Source organism: Podarcis liolepis (assembly GCF_965112155.1).
Source record: "Podarcis liolepis genome assembly, chromosome: 7".
In the NCBI taxonomy this organism is placed as follows: domain Eukaryota; kingdom Metazoa; phylum Chordata; class Lepidosauria; order Squamata; family Lacertidae; genus Podarcis; species Podarcis liolepis.
The window spans coordinates 90,796,405-90,812,755 of record NC_139561.1 but is presented as its reverse complement, the minus strand read 5'-3'; the positions used below and the strand labels follow the sequence as shown (position 1 = coordinate 90,812,755).

General features: G+C 49.2%; 1 protein-coding gene across 6 annotated transcripts in view; it reads right to left on the bottom strand.

Moving 5' to 3' along the window:
• Positions 1-16,351, bottom strand: part of MARK4 (microtubule affinity regulating kinase 4) — a 74,472-nt gene that overhangs the window by 15,481 nt on the left and 42,640 nt on the right. For 5 of the 6 annotated variants that reach the window (XM_083516157.1, XM_083516159.1, XM_083516161.1 and 2 more), the window contains exons 3-12: positions 16,026-16,079; positions 12,852-12,900; positions 12,614-12,679; positions 11,012-11,082; positions 9,210-9,266; positions 8,549-8,785; positions 6,421-6,540; positions 3,662-3,761; positions 1,435-1,544; positions 412-574 (exon numbers count right to left, since the gene is read on the bottom strand). In XM_083516157.1, the coding sequence (XP_083372283.1) occupies positions 412-574; positions 1,435-1,544; positions 3,662-3,761; positions 6,421-6,540; positions 8,549-8,785; positions 9,210-9,266; positions 11,012-11,082; positions 12,614-12,679; positions 12,852-12,900; positions 16,026-16,079 (1,027 nt within the window). The remainder of the gene's footprint in view (positions 1-411; positions 575-1,434; positions 1,545-3,661; positions 3,762-6,420; positions 6,541-8,548; positions 8,786-9,209; positions 9,267-11,011; positions 11,083-12,613; positions 12,680-12,851; positions 12,901-16,025; positions 16,080-16,351) is intronic. The other variant, XM_083516158.1, reaches the window with a different exon arrangement.

Genomic DNA, 16,351 nt, shown 5'->3' with positions numbered 1-16,351 from the left:
TGTTAAGGCTGTGTTTATGGAAGACAATCTTACTTGGCTATGAAGGATTGCTGAAGATGAAGAAGAAGAAGAGGAGGAGGAAGGAGAAGGAGAAGGAGAAGGAGAAGGAGAAGGAGAAGGAGAAGGAGAAGGAGAAGAAGAAGAAGAAGAAGAAGAAGAAGAAGAAGAAGAAGAAGAAGAGGAAGAAGGAGGAGGAGGAGGAGGAGAAGAAGAAGAAGGTTCCCTTTTCCTTTCAGGCAACGAAGGTGTCATGAAACGCCCATGGACTGGAATAATCTCCTAGGAACTCACACGGGAAATGGAGCAAGGAGCCGTTTCAGCCCTGCACTGATCAGTTTGGGTGGTGGTACGAGACTGGGACAGAGTGGTTGGGGGGGGGCGCAGGGAGGGAAGGGAGCCCACGTCACTCACAGAAATCGCTGTGCCGCCGCTGCCGGTGGTAAGTGGAGGAGCTCCGCTGGCTCTTGGAGTGAGACGAAGAGGACTTGCTGGTGCCGTTGGAAACCTCGCTGGGCGCCCGCACCCGGGCCAGCGAGAGGCTGCTGCCCGTGCGAGACTCGCCCCCTTCCACCTGCTGGGAGACAGGGAGGCGACACGGCAGACGCTTTTAAGATTACGCACAGCACAACGAGACAACGACCTATCCCAGAAATGGAAAGGGGAAGAAGTCGCAGCAAAAACCATTAACAGAGAAATATGAGGGCTCCCTTGGGCAAAAAACAAGGACACCAGCCAGGAAAACCAGTAGGCTTGGTCTTGATTGAAGACTGTCGCGACAGGACTCCCACCTGCCACCAGGTGGAACAAGATGGAAGCCCCGAACAAAAGAGAACCCAAACTTTTATTAGCTGCTAATCCCCATGTTACACCCCCCCCAAACTACATCACTCATACATCACGGTTACATCATGAAAGGGGAGGTCTGGTGGCAGTAATCTGAGCATCCTGGACCCTGCCCCATGATTCCCCTTGCCCTCCACCAAACACCCATCAGGTGTAACAAAAGAGATCTTTACATTTCCCTGTTTCCCAGCCAAGTTAACCACACCCTTTGGTCTTCATCTGGGTTTGTTATTTCTAGTATGGCTACATCTCTGGCACTCAGGTATCAGGATGCCAGGGATTATCACTCAGGCAGAGGCGCTGCTGAGTAGCTGAGCTCACATGTCTATATGAATTTCTGAAGTTTCCCAGTGAGCCAGTACATAGATGCATTTATCAGTGAATTCTTACATTTGGTATCGTGCAGCAGAGGCCCTTGGAATAGGAAGAAACTGTGATGAAGTGTTTTGTGGGGACAAATCACAACACTGATTGTGCTGGTTTTGGTAGTGGGCTGCATGTGCATGATATCTGCTGGAGGGGCAACCCCCCCCCAACCTAGACATAAATTCCTGCAACACCCCCCACCCCGCCCGTAAGCCCAGGCCTCACCTCGTTCTTCCTGCCCAGCAGGAGGTAGGTGGCCGTGACCTCGTTGTACTTCTGGCTGGTCAGGGCTTCCTTGATCTCTTCGCGGGTATAGCCCATGCCCACCATCACTTCTGGGCACGGAGAGGAAAGAGACGGCGAAGAAAGTTAGTCTCCAAGTCACCAACTTACGTGACACAAGGGAAGGGGGCTCAGATGGAGGAAGCTAGAAGGTGTTTCTGCTGCTCCAGAGGGCAGGATCCGAACCAACGGATTCAAATAGCAAGAAAGGAGCGTCTGGTTAAACGTTAGGATGGATTTTTCTCAGGGTTAAAGGTAAAGGGACCCCTGACCGTTAGGTTCAGTCGCGGACGACTCTGGGGTTGCGGCACTCATCTCGCTTTATTGGCCGAGGGAGCCGGCGTACAGCTTCCAGGTCATGTGGCCAGCAGGACTAAGCCACTTCTGGCAAACCAGAGCAGTGCGCGGAAACGCCATTTACCTTCCTGCCGGAGTGGTACCTATTTATCTACTTGCACTTTGACATGCTTTTGAACTGCTAGGTTGGCAGGAGCAGGGACAGAGCAATGGGAGCTCACCCTGTCACGGGGATTCGAACCGCCGACCTTCTGATCGGCAAGCCCTAGGCTCTGTGGTTTAACCCACAGCGCCACCCGCGTCCCGACTTTCTTAGGGTTAGTTAGAGCCATTTGGCTGTGGAACGGGCTCTCTCAGAAGCTGGCACATCCTCCTTCCTTGGAGGCTTTTAAGCAGAGTTTGGATGGCCCTCTGTCATGGATGCTTTAGTTAGGATTTCTCCATCGTGGGGGTTGGGCTGGATGACCTTTGGGTACCCCCTTCCAACTCTACAATCCTATGTTTTGATGAACCTCTGAGTTCTGGGAGGAAGTGTCCGTCCAAATAAAAAGCAATTCCCGGACAAAATGTCACCCAATGCCCGGAGCCAGCTCTCCTCAATTTTTTTCACAGGGGATAATATTAAATTTGCAGCTTTAAGTGCCTAGTACGGTAAGTTCTCTTCACCTAGCGGCCAGGCTGAGAATAACCAGATCCAGGAAACATAAAGGGTGGTTGGCACAAGGCTTGAAGAACAAGAACACCTCAGGGATTGAAAGGCACAACTGAAAGGCAGAGGACTCCCCTCACATTGCAAAATTCTTTGGTTACCCTGGACTATTTATTACCTTTTATACAAAGATTAACCTGGGATAGGAACTGATGTATAAAGCCCATAACAATTTGGGAACAGTTTACCTGCAAGATCACCTCACCCAATATCATCATCATCATCAATTACTTATACCGCGCCCACCTGGCTGGGTTTCCCCAGCCACTCTGGGCGGCTTCCAACAATTTAATCTTTGTTGTGCTTCCAACAATTTAACACATTAAATTAAATCCAACAACGTCACACATTAAAAACTTCCCTGAACAGGGCTGCCTTCAGATGTCTTCTAAACATCGGGTAGTTGTTTATCTCTTTGACATCTGATGGGAGGGCATTCCACAGGGCGGGTGCCACTACCAAGAAGGCCCTCTGTCTGGTTCCCTGTAGCTTTGCTACTCGCAGCGAGGGAACCGCCAGAAGTCCCTCGGAGCTGGATCTCAGTGTCCGGGCAAAACGATGGGGGTGGAGACGCTCCTTCAGGTATACTGGGCCTTTGAGGCCGTTTAGGGCTTCAAAGGTCAGCACCAACACTCTGAATTGTGCTCGGAAACGTACTGGGAGCCAATGTAGGTCTTTCAAGACCAGTGTTATGTGGTCTCGGCAACCATTTCCAGTCACCAGTCTAGCTGCCGCATTCTGGATTAGTTGCAGTTTCCAGGTCACCTTCAAAGGTAGCCCCACGTAGAGTGCATTGCAGTAGTCCAAGCGGGAGATAACCAGAGCATGCACCACTCTGGTGAGACAGTCTGTGGGCAGATAGGGTCTCAGCCTACGTACCAGATGGAGCTGGTACACAGCTGCCCTGGACACGGATTTAACCTGTGCCTCCATGGACAGCTGTGAGTCCAAAATGACTTCCAGGCTGCGCACCTGGTCCTTCAGGGGCAGAGTTGCCCCATTCAGGACCAGGGAGTCCTCCATACATACCTTCCCCCTGTCCCCCAACTGCTTCAAAGTGTGGAACCAACCCTGTGGTAGGGTCTACATTTGCAAGAACTTCTTCTCTGAGTGTGGCAGCACCTGCTGTTTCATACCCAGCGAAAACACACCACACGCCCTTACCGATGCGCTTGGCATCTGCGAAATCCTCTTCCGGCTCTTTATAGGGTTTTAGTTCGTCCCCCTCGTAGCCAATATTGATCCACTTGTCCTTCATGATTTGCTGCGGAGAAGAAGAGCGTTCGTGAAAGGGAGGGGCAAGAAGGGGAGGCCTAGACACATGCACACCCTCCGTCCATGCCTGGAAACTCCTTCCTCTCTCTCACCCCAGTGGCTCCCTAACTTTTTTGGGGGTTCCACGTACTCACTCCCAGTGGGCTCCACCCTAACCTATATATATAAAAAGAATTTTTTCGGAATAGCCCTTTGAATGGCACACCAAGGAAGGCAACAGCGCCATAAAATCCAGAACAGCCACAATTACTTGCACACTTATTCAAAGCCCAATTAAAACTATTCAGTTGAAGTAGTTCATTCAGTTGGACTTGATCCAGTGCTAGCAGGTTTACGAAATCGTTTGCACCTCAAAATTGTTTGCACCCAACATACATCTTAGCATTCTGCTAGGTCACCCCATGTATCGCTTGTGCTTTGGGAACCGCGGTTGAAATTCCTGCAAACTCAGCCGTGAGGGAGAGGCACTCTGCACCTGCTCAAGGGCACCCTTGGTTGTCACAAAATAGCTCCAGGCACAAACTACTGTATTTTTTTGCACCATAACACTCACTTTTTTCCTCCTAGAAAGTAAGGGGAAATGTCTGTGCGTGTTATGGAGCGAATGCCTGCGGGTGGCGGGGGGGATCTGCTGCAGTTGTGAGCAGAGGATCCATGGTTCCCCTTCCTTCCCTCCTCCGTGGTTACAAAGCATGGATCCTCAGGATTTTTGCATTGGGCTACTCCAAACTCACTGTCAGATCACATGTCTGTGGCCACAGCATGAACCACAAAAATCATATATCCACTATTTCGTTTAGAATATTTCTTTTCTTGTTTTCCTCCTCTAAAAACTACGTGCGTGTTATGGTTGGGAGTGTGTTATAGAGCGAAAAATACAGTAAAAAAATAAAAATGAACAACAACAGGGCCGCAGCTCAGAGCATCTGCTTTGCAAGCAGAAAGGGTGTTGGGTTCAAATCCAGGTAAGGCTGGGAGAGGCTCTCTGCTTAAAAACTGCCGGTCAGTGAAGACAGTATTGCACTAGATGGATCAACACGCTGACGCTGGGTAAGGCAGCTTCCTTTAAAAAACACCACCACCTGGATCCAGGAAAGAAGAGGCTCTGAGATCATCTTTAGCCAGAAGGGACCCCCTCAGCGAAGAAGACCCCCCCACACACACTCAGGGCACCCCCCCATCTCACAGCATCTCCCCCCACCCCCAGAAGCCTGTGAACTACGCTGGGGGAAAAGGCAGGCAGGCAGGCAGGGAGCTGAGGCTGCTTTCTGCCTCCCTGACACACGGTATAATTATCCCTGAGTCGATTAGGCTAATTACAGCCATCCGTGGTGGGAGGGGGGGAGGGAGAGGCGGGTGGGCAGGGCCAGATCCCACGGAGACATTAGCTAATTAAAGGCCTTCTCCCGCAGCAGCAGCAACAGCTTCCTGTAAGGAGAAACGGGTTGGAGGGCAGAAGATGGAGCTGGAGAACGGGTCTGGGGGGTGGAATCGTGGCTCGGAGGAGGCGGGGGCACCAGCTGCGCTCCCTCGTTCTCCCCCAGGGAACGAGCAAGGTCTCAAGCAATGGCTTAGAGAACAGGGAAGAAAAAGCAAGCAGCGGTTCCAGGGTCAATGCTTCCGAATGCCAGCTGCGGGAAAAATGGCAGGAGGGGAGAGTTGCTCTTGCACCCGGATCCGGATTACGGTTTTCTCATAATGGGCATCCGGTTGGCCAATGCGGGAATAGGATGCTGGACTAAGAGAAGGCCCCCTTTGGGCTGTCTTTTCTTATGTTTTTATGGCCCAGAGGCAATCTATCAATTTTTTATTTTATATAATTTTTATCCAATTTTCTGTTTTGCCATTTAAAACACTCATTTTCACCTCCTTAATGACTTCCTTTCTTTCCATTGTTCATTTTACACTTCCTGAATCCCTGCGTGTTTTGCAGAAACTATCCCATTCGGTATTCCATTATTACATCCATCGCAACTGTTGAATCTATCTCAATGCTGACAGCGTTTTCAGCTGTACGCGGTTATTCCCCATGGATTCAATAAACATTTGGCTCCAACATTTACTGGGAGCCAATGCAGATATCTCAGAACCGGTGTTATGTGGTCCCGGCGGCCACTCCCAGTCACCAGTCTAGCTGCCGCATTCTGGATTAGTTGTAGTTTCCGGGTCACCTTCAAAGGTAGCCCCACGTAGAGCGCATTGCAGTAGTCCAAGCGGGAGATAACTAGAGCATGCACCACTCTGGCAAGACAGTCTGTGGGCAGGTAGGGTCTCATCTTGTGTACCATGTGGAGCTGGTAGACAGCCGCCCTGGACACAGAATTGACCTGCGCCTCCCTGGACAGCTGTGAGTCCAAAATGACTCCCAGGCTGCGCACCTGGTCCTTCAGGGGCACAGGTACCCCATTCTGGACCAGGGAGTCCTCCAAACCCACCCACCCCCTGTCCCCCAAGAACAGTACTTCTGTCTTGTCAGGATTCAACCTCAATCTTCAGTGCAGGAATCTCTCCCTCTCTCTCTTCCACACAGTAAAGCCCTGGTCCCTGCAACGTGGCTCAGCCGCCACCCCCCCCCCCGGGCCATCTTCATGATGCCCACTCACCAAGTCCCTCTCCCCCCCCCGCCCAGCCATCTTAGGTGCCCCTACCTCCAGGGTGCAGCGCTTGGAGGGGTTGAGGACCAAGAAGCGCCGCAGGATGTTCTCGCAGTCCGTCGACATGTAGAAGGGCACGCGGTATTTGCCACGAAGGACTCGTTCCCGCAGCTCCTGGAATGAGCAGGTGGAAGCGTCAGTCATATCCAAACCGGGTTCCCCCGTCCTCCCTCAAATTCACCCTCCTTTCCCCCCCCCCCACTATTGGGTCAGCTTCGCCCTACACCAGCAGACAAGCGGGAGGTTTGGGGTGGGGAAGGGCACCCGCAAGGAGTTAATGGTGCTTCCAGTCTCTGTGGGCGCCACCGCCACTGGTTTCCGCCCCATAAGCCACAGCCTGGGGTCGTCGGTGGTTAAGGAATGCTGCAGTAGAATTGCTGACAGGAGCGAGGCCTGTAACACCTTGGCGCTCAGGGATCTGCCCTGTGGAACTCCCTGCCTATTGAAATCAGGCAGGTGCCTTCACTATCCTGGATTCCTGGTCTGGGAAAAAGGTGGGATTTGAATAAATATAGTAATGATGATATAATTCGGCGCCTGCTAAAAAAACCATTTTTGTTTAGACAATTCCGCTCGGATGTTTAGAACACTGATGCGAGTTTTTGAAAGTTTTAAATTACTGTTAATCTTTCTTGGTGATAGCTGCTCTGAGGGTTGTCATAATCAAGAAGTGTGCAAATTTTATGAAACAAAAATAAAATAAAGAGTTGCTGGGCAGAGGAATTGGCATTATCTGGGCAGGACGTGCACAATATCTGTGGCTTTCACGTTTTGTCACAGAGTCATTCCTTTCTCTGGTTCCTCATCTTTTTGTTTCGGGTCTTTTTTTACCAGTTTATTTCATAAAAGTTACGTACTGCGTGATCGTTAAAAAAGAAATGAACTTCGAAGGGGTTCACGCAATGGATAAAACAGTGAAATGACCAGTGACAATGTGATAATGAATGTATTCTTATTTATAATAATCTATTATAGGAAAATGTTGTTGCTGTTACTATTATTATTATTATGTCCGGGTAGACATAAATAAATAAATGAATAAGCAAGCTTTTAGCAGGAAGGAGTACAGTGAAGGCAACCTGCCTGATGTCAACAGTCTGCCCCTGTAAAAGATTCATTTGGGAAGCATTTCCATAACATAAAACACAAAAGCCAAGGATGTACAATTCAGGGGAGAAGTGTAGTTTGGGGAGGCGGGCTACGCTTTTGGGGAGAGGAACCCCTTACGCTATTTCAACAAAGCAGTCTGCAAGTAGAGGCATGGAGTAATTATTTGTTTCAACTTATTCAGTCGGACTTTGTCGCAGTAACGTCACAGGAAACAATGCGGAAGGTCAAGTCCACCATGATAAGGAACAGATGGAACCCTTATCTTCAGTGGATAAAAACTACTGGAACAAAAGACATTCGGTGGAAACTAAAGACGCTAGGCGCGGGTGGCGCTGTGGGTTAAAGCACAGAGCCTAGGGCTTGCCGATCAGAAGGTCGGCAGTTCAAATCCCCGTGACGGGGTGAGCCCCCATTGCTCGGTCCATGCTCCTGCCAACCTAGCAGTTCGAAAGCACGTTAAAGTGCAAGTAGATAAATAGGTACCACTCCGGCGGGAAGGTAAACGGTGTTTCCGTGCACTGCTCTGGTTCACCAGAAGCGGCTCAGTCATGCTGGCCACATGACCCGGAAGCTGTACGCCGGCTCCCTCGGCCAGTAAAGCAAGATGAGTGCCATAACCCCAGAGTCGGCCACGACTGGACCTAATGGTCAGGGGTCCCTTTACCTTTACCTTTAAGGATGCTATGCCCGTGGCTGAGGATAATTGTTTGAACCCTTCCAATGAATATGGGAGGGAAAGGAAAAAATTGTACGGCATATTTAAAAATTGGAAGGAGATAATATAATGTATGTAAAAATCCCAACTCAAATAAAACGATTCTTAACCTGAAAAAAAAAACCACCTGTCTGCAAAAAGAGAAAAGTTCAAGGGGCCCAAACAGACCCCCTCCTTGCCCCCACCCTATCTCTGCTTCTGGCTTGGGAGACCCCGCAGTCCGCCGGGCCTGGCTCTGGCCCCATAACCCCCCACTTCCCCCTTCAAGGCTTCCTGGCGAACCCTGCTCTGCCCCACCTTGAGGTTCTGGCCGTCGAAAGGCAGGGAGCCGCTGACCAGCGTATAGAGGATGACCCCCAGACTCCAGATGTCCACCTCGGGGCCGTCGTACTTCTTGCCCTGGAAGAGTTCCGGGGCGGCGTAGGGGGGGCTCCCGCAAAATGTGTCCAGCTTGGAGCCCAGCGTGAACTCGTTGCTGAAGCCAAAGTCGGCGATCTTTATGTTGGCGTCAGCGTCCAGCAAAAGGTTCTCAGCCTGTTTTGGGTAGCAAAGGGGAGAGTCACAGAACGGACGATGAAGTCACAGAACGACAGAGCTGGAAAGTTGGAAGGGACCCCCAAAGGTCAACTAGCCCAACCCCCGGTGAGGCGAGGGGCACAGAAATATTCTAGGAATCTGAATCAGCTTTGGGGTACCTGGATTTGGGTTCTTAAGAGGCGGCACGAAGCAGAGAAAATGCTGAAGGCCACCCCCAGCCCTGCTCATCCAACAGGGTAATAAGTATGCCCATTTTACAGATGGAGGAATGGAGGCATAGAGCGATTTGCCCCAGACCATGCTGTGAAGTCCAGGGCAGAGGCTTGCAGCCCAGCTGTTCTACTGAGTGACATCGTAGTTACTGGGAGGGGGTGAAGGGGAGGGAGAGGAAATGGAGGGGAGCAGCCCAGAACCCTCTCACCTTCAGGTCCCTGTGGACAATATTCTTCTGGTGACAGTAGTGCACGGCCGAGACAATCTAGGAGCAAGAATAATAATAATAATAATAATAATAATAATAATAATAATAAAAGGAATAATTTATTTGTACCCCGGCCGTCTGGCTGGGTTTCCCCAGCCACTCTGGGTGGCTTCCAACAAGGATTAAAAATACATCAAAATGCCACACATTAAAAACTTCCCTGAACAGGGCTGCCTTCAGATGTCTTCTAAATGTCAGGTAGTTGTTTATCTCTTTGACATCTGGTGGGAGGGTGTTCCACAGGGCGGGCGCCACCACCGAGAAGGCCCTCTGCCTGGTTCCCTGTAACTTGGCTTCTTGCAGGGAGGGAACCGCCAGAAGGCCCTTGGAACTGGACCTCAGTGTCTGGGCTAAACGATGGGCGTGGAGACGCTCCTTCAGGTATACTGGGCCTTTGAGGCCGTTTAGGGTTTTCAAGCTGAGCCCCAACACTTTGAATTGTGCTCAGAAACGTACTGGGAGCCAATGTAGGTCTTTCAAGACCGGTGTTATGTGGTCTCGGCAGCCGCTCCCAGTCCCCAGTCTAGCTGCCGCATTCTGGATTAGTTGTAGTTTCCGGGTCACCTTCAAAGGTAGCCCCACGTAGAGTGCATGGCAGTAGTCCAAGTGGGAGATAATGTGGTGGGTGAAAATGTCCTGGGGTGTGGGAAAGATCCCTGCAAGGCTCTCCCACTTCCTGTGGAGATGACACTCCGTCTCTCCCCCCCGTCTAGAGTCGTGAGTGCCCCCCCTTTAAAGCAAAACAAGCCAGGCTGCCAGGATCAATCCTTACCCCGCCCCCTCGCCTGGAAAGAGAAAGGAAATCAATCCTTGGCCACGTGAGAAAGCCATGGGGGATGGATCTGGACCAGGGAGTGTCTGATATCCTCTCTGCCCCAGAACATCAGCCAAAAAGAAATTGTTATGTAGGGGAATTGAATTTCATTCTAAATTATATTCCAGGATATGTGGTAGATTACAAGGGGTCAAAAAAATGGCTTTACCGTGCTATATTAGAAGCAAAAAAACTTGTTTTGATGAATTGGAAGAACTGCAAAAAGATTCCATTGAGCACATGGATTGATAATATGGACAGATTAGCTGCATACGAAAGAATGGATAAATATGAAGAAATCTGGAAGGAATATTTAAGCGATAAGGCGGATGGTGGTGGGAAGTGGCGGGAGGAGAGTGTGGTGGGAAAACTTTGTTAAAAAGGTGTAGTCACAAATACCCTGAGAGGCAATTCAAAACAAAAAATTATGGGAAAGTGGGATAGATATAAAACATATGTTCAAAAATACAGTAAAGGTCTAGTGTGTTGGTATGTATATGATTTTTTGGGGGGGATTTCTTTTCTTTGTTCTTTCCTTCTTTTTTGTTGCTGTTTCATTTTTTTTTAGGTATATAAAATTTGTATATAATTTTTGTATACATGTTGGAAATTACATTCTAGTAAGTCCTGTAATGTAATATGACAATGTTTACCAATGTAATAGAAGAATGTTAATGAATAAATAAAATGCAAAAAAACCACAAAAGGTGTAGTCATAGGTATATCTGTGTATTCAAATCTGAATTGTCAAATTATTAGTGTTATTATGGTTTCTGTTGTTTGCGGCGGTTGTTTGTAGTGAAAAAAATGATTAAATAATTTTTTTAAAAAACCAAAAACATCAGCCAAGCCATGTTCCCGCCAATCACCCCTCACCCCTCTCCTGGTACCCAAAGAGCAACCGGCTCCCCGGCTGGGGTCTCCTCACCTGTCTGAACTTGGCCCGAGCTTCCTTCTCCTTCATGCGCCCGTGGGAAACCAGGTAGTCAAAGACTTCTCCTACAGGCGGAGAGAAAAGGACGTTAGGCTGACATCAGAAGAGTCTGCAGGATCAGGCCAATGGCATCCTGGCTAGACGCCATGAGAAGCCCTCTCCTCTTCCATGAATTTGTCTGTTCCTCTTTTAAGGCCACACAAGTAGGTGCCCACCATTGCCTCCTGTGGCAGGGAGTTCCAAAGGTTAACTATGTGATGCACGAAAAAAAAATCATTTTATCTGTCCTGCATCTTCCAACATTCAGCTTAATTAAATGTGGGCAGAGATGGCGAAAATGACCGCAGCAATCAGGGGCTGCTCCAATCAAAAATTCGATACAGAATGGGAATGCATAGGGGAATACGTGAAGAAATATAGTGTTAAAAGCAGAACTCTTAATAGGCAACTGTTAAGCGTGAAAGGACAAAATAAGTAATTATAATTTAACAGTTTTCAAGTTACTCAATTTTACCAAAGCAACTAGAAAAAAATATATTATGATGGGAAGAGCAGTGGGGAGGAGAGGAGGGTTAGGTTGACTTTGGGAAATAAAATAATATATGGGACAGCAAAGGAAAGAATAGATTCTTATAGAATAGTAATATATTGTAACCAGAATAGAAGTTTAAAAGCGGAAGTAAATGTACTTTTAGTATTTTCATTATTGTAATATTATTATTTCTTATTGGTAGAAGGCAATGTTAATTTAGACTTCTTTGTTTTGCTGTCTGTATAATAAAAAAATAGGAAAAAGTAAATAAATTAATGTGGGTATAATGAGAAAAGGAGAAAAGCTTTCCCCTCCTCACTTTTCCCCAGGCAATGCTTATTTTCATAAACTTCCATCATTTTGCCTCTTTGTTGTTGTTTAGTCGTTTAGTCGTGTCCGCCTCTTCGTCACCCCCTGGACCAGACTCCTGTCTTCCACTGCCTCCCGCAGTTTGGTCAAACTCATGCTGGTAGCTTCGAGAGCACTGTCCCACCATCTCGTCCTCTGTCGTCCCCTTCTCCTTGTGCCCTCCATCTTTCCCAACATCAGGGTCTTTTCCAGGGAGTCTTCTCTTCTCATGAGGAGGCCGAAGTCTTGGAGCCTCAGCTTCAGGATCTGTCCTTCCAGTGAGCACTCAGGGCTCATTTCCTTCAGAATGGAGAGGTTGGATCTTCTTGCAGTCCATGTGACTCTCCAGAGTCTCCTCCAGCACCAGAATTCAAAAGCATCAATTCTTCGGCAATCAGCCTTCTTTATGGTCCAGCTCTCACTTCCATACATCACCGCTGGGAAAACCATAGCTTGAACTATACGGACCTTTGTTGGCAAGATGATGTCTCTGCTTTTTAAGATGGAGGGGCCAATAATAATTCCTGTCCACCCCTCGGTCCAGGTCGTTTTATTCACAAAAGAACCTGCTGCCTGGAGTGCTCTGGTCCATGGGGTCACGAAGAGGCGGACACAACTAAACGACTAAACAACAACACCCCAGAGTCTTGTGTGTATTCTATTAATCAGAGTCCAATCCTTCCTTGTTTAGGGAACACTACATTCTCCAGACTCACCTGCACTGGCATACTCCATCACTAGGTATAGTGTCTTCTCCGTCTCTATCACCTCAAAGAGTTTCACTGCAACAGCGAGAGAGAGAGAGATTTCAGCCCCCAGATTCCACGGAGCAAGATCGGCCTGGATTTCTTGAACACGACCCTCTCCCTCCCTCCCGGTCCTGCCCTCGCGCTCCTTAAGAGAAAGGCAGCTGTCAATGTGAACGGAGGCAGACCTCTTTCCGGGCTCTCTTACCAATGTTGGGGTGATTCAGACCCTTCATGATCCTCACTTCTCGGAAGAGCTGCAAAAAAACAGGAGGAGGAAGGTGGGTTAAGCCAAGTCATCCTCCCCTAGGGCCGGTCGCAGCATGTTTTCACACACACACACACATTTTGGACGTGCTCCCATTGCAGGAACGTATTTGGGGAAACGATTTTTTTGGAATGGAAGTGGGGTTCCTCCCCAAGTAAACTCTGCTCCCAAAATTGGATACTTTGCTCTTAGGTATTCCAAAGGCGTGGATGCATAGCTGTCAACCTTCCCTTTTTTTGCAGGAAATCCCCTTATTCCAGCACCATTTCCTGCTGCTATCCCGGATTGTTAGATATCCCGTAGACTGTCACCGGGACAGGTGAAGCTGCTGATCCCTTATTTTCAAATCTGAAAGTTGACAGCTATGCGCAGGTGGCGCTGTGGGTTAAACCACAGAGCCTAGGACTTGCTGATCAGAAGGTCGGCGGTTCGAATCCCCGCAGCGGGGTGAGCTCCCATTGCTCGGTCCCTGCTCCTGCCCACCTAGCAGTTCGAAAGCGCATCAAAGTGCAAGTAAATAAATAGGTACCGCTCTGGCGGGAAGGTAAACGGCATCTCCGTGCGCTGCTCTGGTTCGCCAGAAGCGGCTTAGTCATACTTGGCACATGACCCGGAAGCTGTATGCCGGCTCCCTTGGCCAGTAAAGCGAGATGAGCGCCACAATCCCAGAGCTGGCCACAAATGGACCTAACGGTCAGGGGTCCCTTTACCTTTATTCCAAAGGCGGCTGGCAGGAGAGGTTAATTTCTAAAAAGGAGAGGTGCCAAGGCAAGAGGCCTTTAACATGGAAGCCTCTCCCCATAATCCTGGCAAACCCCTGACAATTTGGCAGTGGCAACAGCAGCCAAAAACATTCTGCACATGCTCAGAGGCCCTCTTGCCTTTGGTATCGTATTAAGTGTTTGAGCCACTCTAGAGCAGCAGAAAACAAGCTTTCTCTCAGTGAGCTTCAAGGTGGCCGAGTTGGGGGGATCTGAACCCTGATCTCTCCCAGATTGTGTACTCTAACCACTGCCCCACACTGCCTCTTCAGCACAGCTCAGTCCTGTGATTCTATTAATTAAATGTCAGGATTAGGAATGCGATCTGTTTATGAAACCCATCAATGGGGGCAGTCAGTGGGAGGCACTCATTTCATGGGGGGTTTTCCCCTTAAAAGGAGCTGTAAGATGGATGGCAGATGAATTTCGGGGGGGGGGGGAGAGAGAGAAGGAAAGAGGCTTTCAAGGGAGTACAGGGCCTCCCCCTCCCCCCCCCCGGGTCAAAAGGATGCTTGGAGTGCCAGTCTGGCTGCAACTGGGAAGACTGGATTGAACAGGGAGCTGCAACTGGGAAGACTCCCATTGAACAGGGAGCTTCCCTCACCCCCTTGCCAGGGGAAATGACTAATTTGAAAGGGGGGATGAGGAAAAGCCTTCAATATCCATCTCCCCCCCCCCAATCTTCCCCAAGCTCATTTGGCCTGGAAAATCCAGCCGCTAATTAGCAGCTCCACCCCCCACAACCTCCCCCACAGCGAGATGCTGGCAGGAGCTGGCGTTACCACAGCGACCAACTTGGACTCCAGGCGCTAATTAGGGAAGGGGGGGCAGAAAGGGGGGGTGAAGAGCGATGGGTGTCTTTGGCAATGAGCACACCAGAGGAGGGAAAGGTGGGGTGGGGGTCAGTGGCTTGTGGGAGGCAGAGGTCCCCGTGCTTTTTTTCTCTGGGGGGGACGCAGGGGTACGCATACCCCTAAACATTTTGTGAATCTTCATACTTTTGTCCATTTACTGTAATTTTTTTCCCCAATTTGAACTATAAAATGGTGATTGTCCCGAGTCAAAATGAGAGTACCCCTAAATATATTTATTTATTTATTTATTTGGGGGGGGGCATTTGTGTGAACCAGACAAGGAATAATAATAATAATTTATTATTTATACCCCGCCCATCTGGCTGGGCTTCCCCAGCCACTATGGGCGGCTTCCAAGAATATATTAAAATACTGTAATACATCAAACATTAAAAGCTTCCCTAAACAGGGCTGCCTTCAGATGTCTGGTAGTTCTTCTCTTTGACATCTGATGGGAGGGTGTTCCACAGGGAGGGGGCCACTACCGAGAAGGCCCTCTGCCTGGTTCCCTGTAGCTTTGCTTCTCGCAATGAGGGAACTGCCAGAAGGCCCTCGGCGCTGGACCTCAGTGTCCGGGCTGAATGATGGGGGTGGAAACGCTCCTTCAGGTATATAGGGCCGAGGCCGTTTAGGGCTTTAAAGGTCAGCACCAACACCGGTCTTGAAAGTGTTGGTGCTGACCTTTCAAGCCCTAGACGGCCTCGGTCCAGTATACCTGAAGGAGCGTCTCCACCCCCATCGTTCTTTCCGGACGCTGAGTTCCAGCGCCGATGGCCTTCTGGCGGTTCCCTCATTGCGAGAAGCAAAGCTACAGGGAACCAGGCAGAGGGCCTTCTCGGTGGTGGCGCCCGCCCTGTGGAACACCCTCCCACCAGATGTCAAAGAGAACAACTACCAGACATCTGAAGGCAGCCCTGTTCAGGGAAGTTTTTAAAGTGTGACATTTTGATGTATTTTTAATCTTTGTTGGAAGCCGCCCGGAGTGGCTGGGGAAACCCAGCCAGATGGGGGGGGGTTACAAATAATAAAGTATTATTATTATTATTATTATTATTATTATTATTATTATTATTATTATTGGATCCTGCTTGCAGATTTCCTACTAGGGCATCTGGCTAGCCCCTGAGGGAACACAATGCTGGAGTAGATGGCCCTCTGGCCTGATCCAGCAGCTTCTGGGGAGACCCAGCCAGGTGGACGGGGTAAAAATAATAATTATTATTGTTGTTGTTATTTACACCTTTAGAGTCCGCCCCCCCCCCCAGCTGCCTTCTGCCTCTTAGTGCCCTCCTGGGGAATCCCCTCTGGGTAATGGTGTTCCCCAGCAGCCGACCCCTGCAGTCCCTAATACCCCCCCCCTCCCAGGGCCAAAACACCCTTTGGGGCATTCGTGCATTGCAAAGGGGTTGGACTAGATGACTCTAGGGGTCCCTTCCAAATCTAGAGTTCTTACGATTCTGATCAAAGAGGTGGTGGGTTCGAAACAACAACAAACATACCTTCTGGAGGCTCGTTGGATTCAGCTGCGTCTTGTCGATTATTTTTATAGCCACCTGGAAGAAATGACATGCCAGAAAATCAGACTGGTGAAAAAGTGGGGGCGGCTGAGGGTGGAGAGAGAGAGAGAAAGGCTATGCAATTTTGGGAATTATAGGGACAGAACGAGCTGAATTGTATAGAAATTGACTTATGGATGCTACTTGCCCAAAAGTGAAAAGAAGCCGAAGTCCCAGCAAAGGAAGAACGGATTAAAAAACAACAACTTATGGAATATGCAGAAATGGCGAAACTTACCGGGAAGAATAAGAAATCAAAATAGCAAACT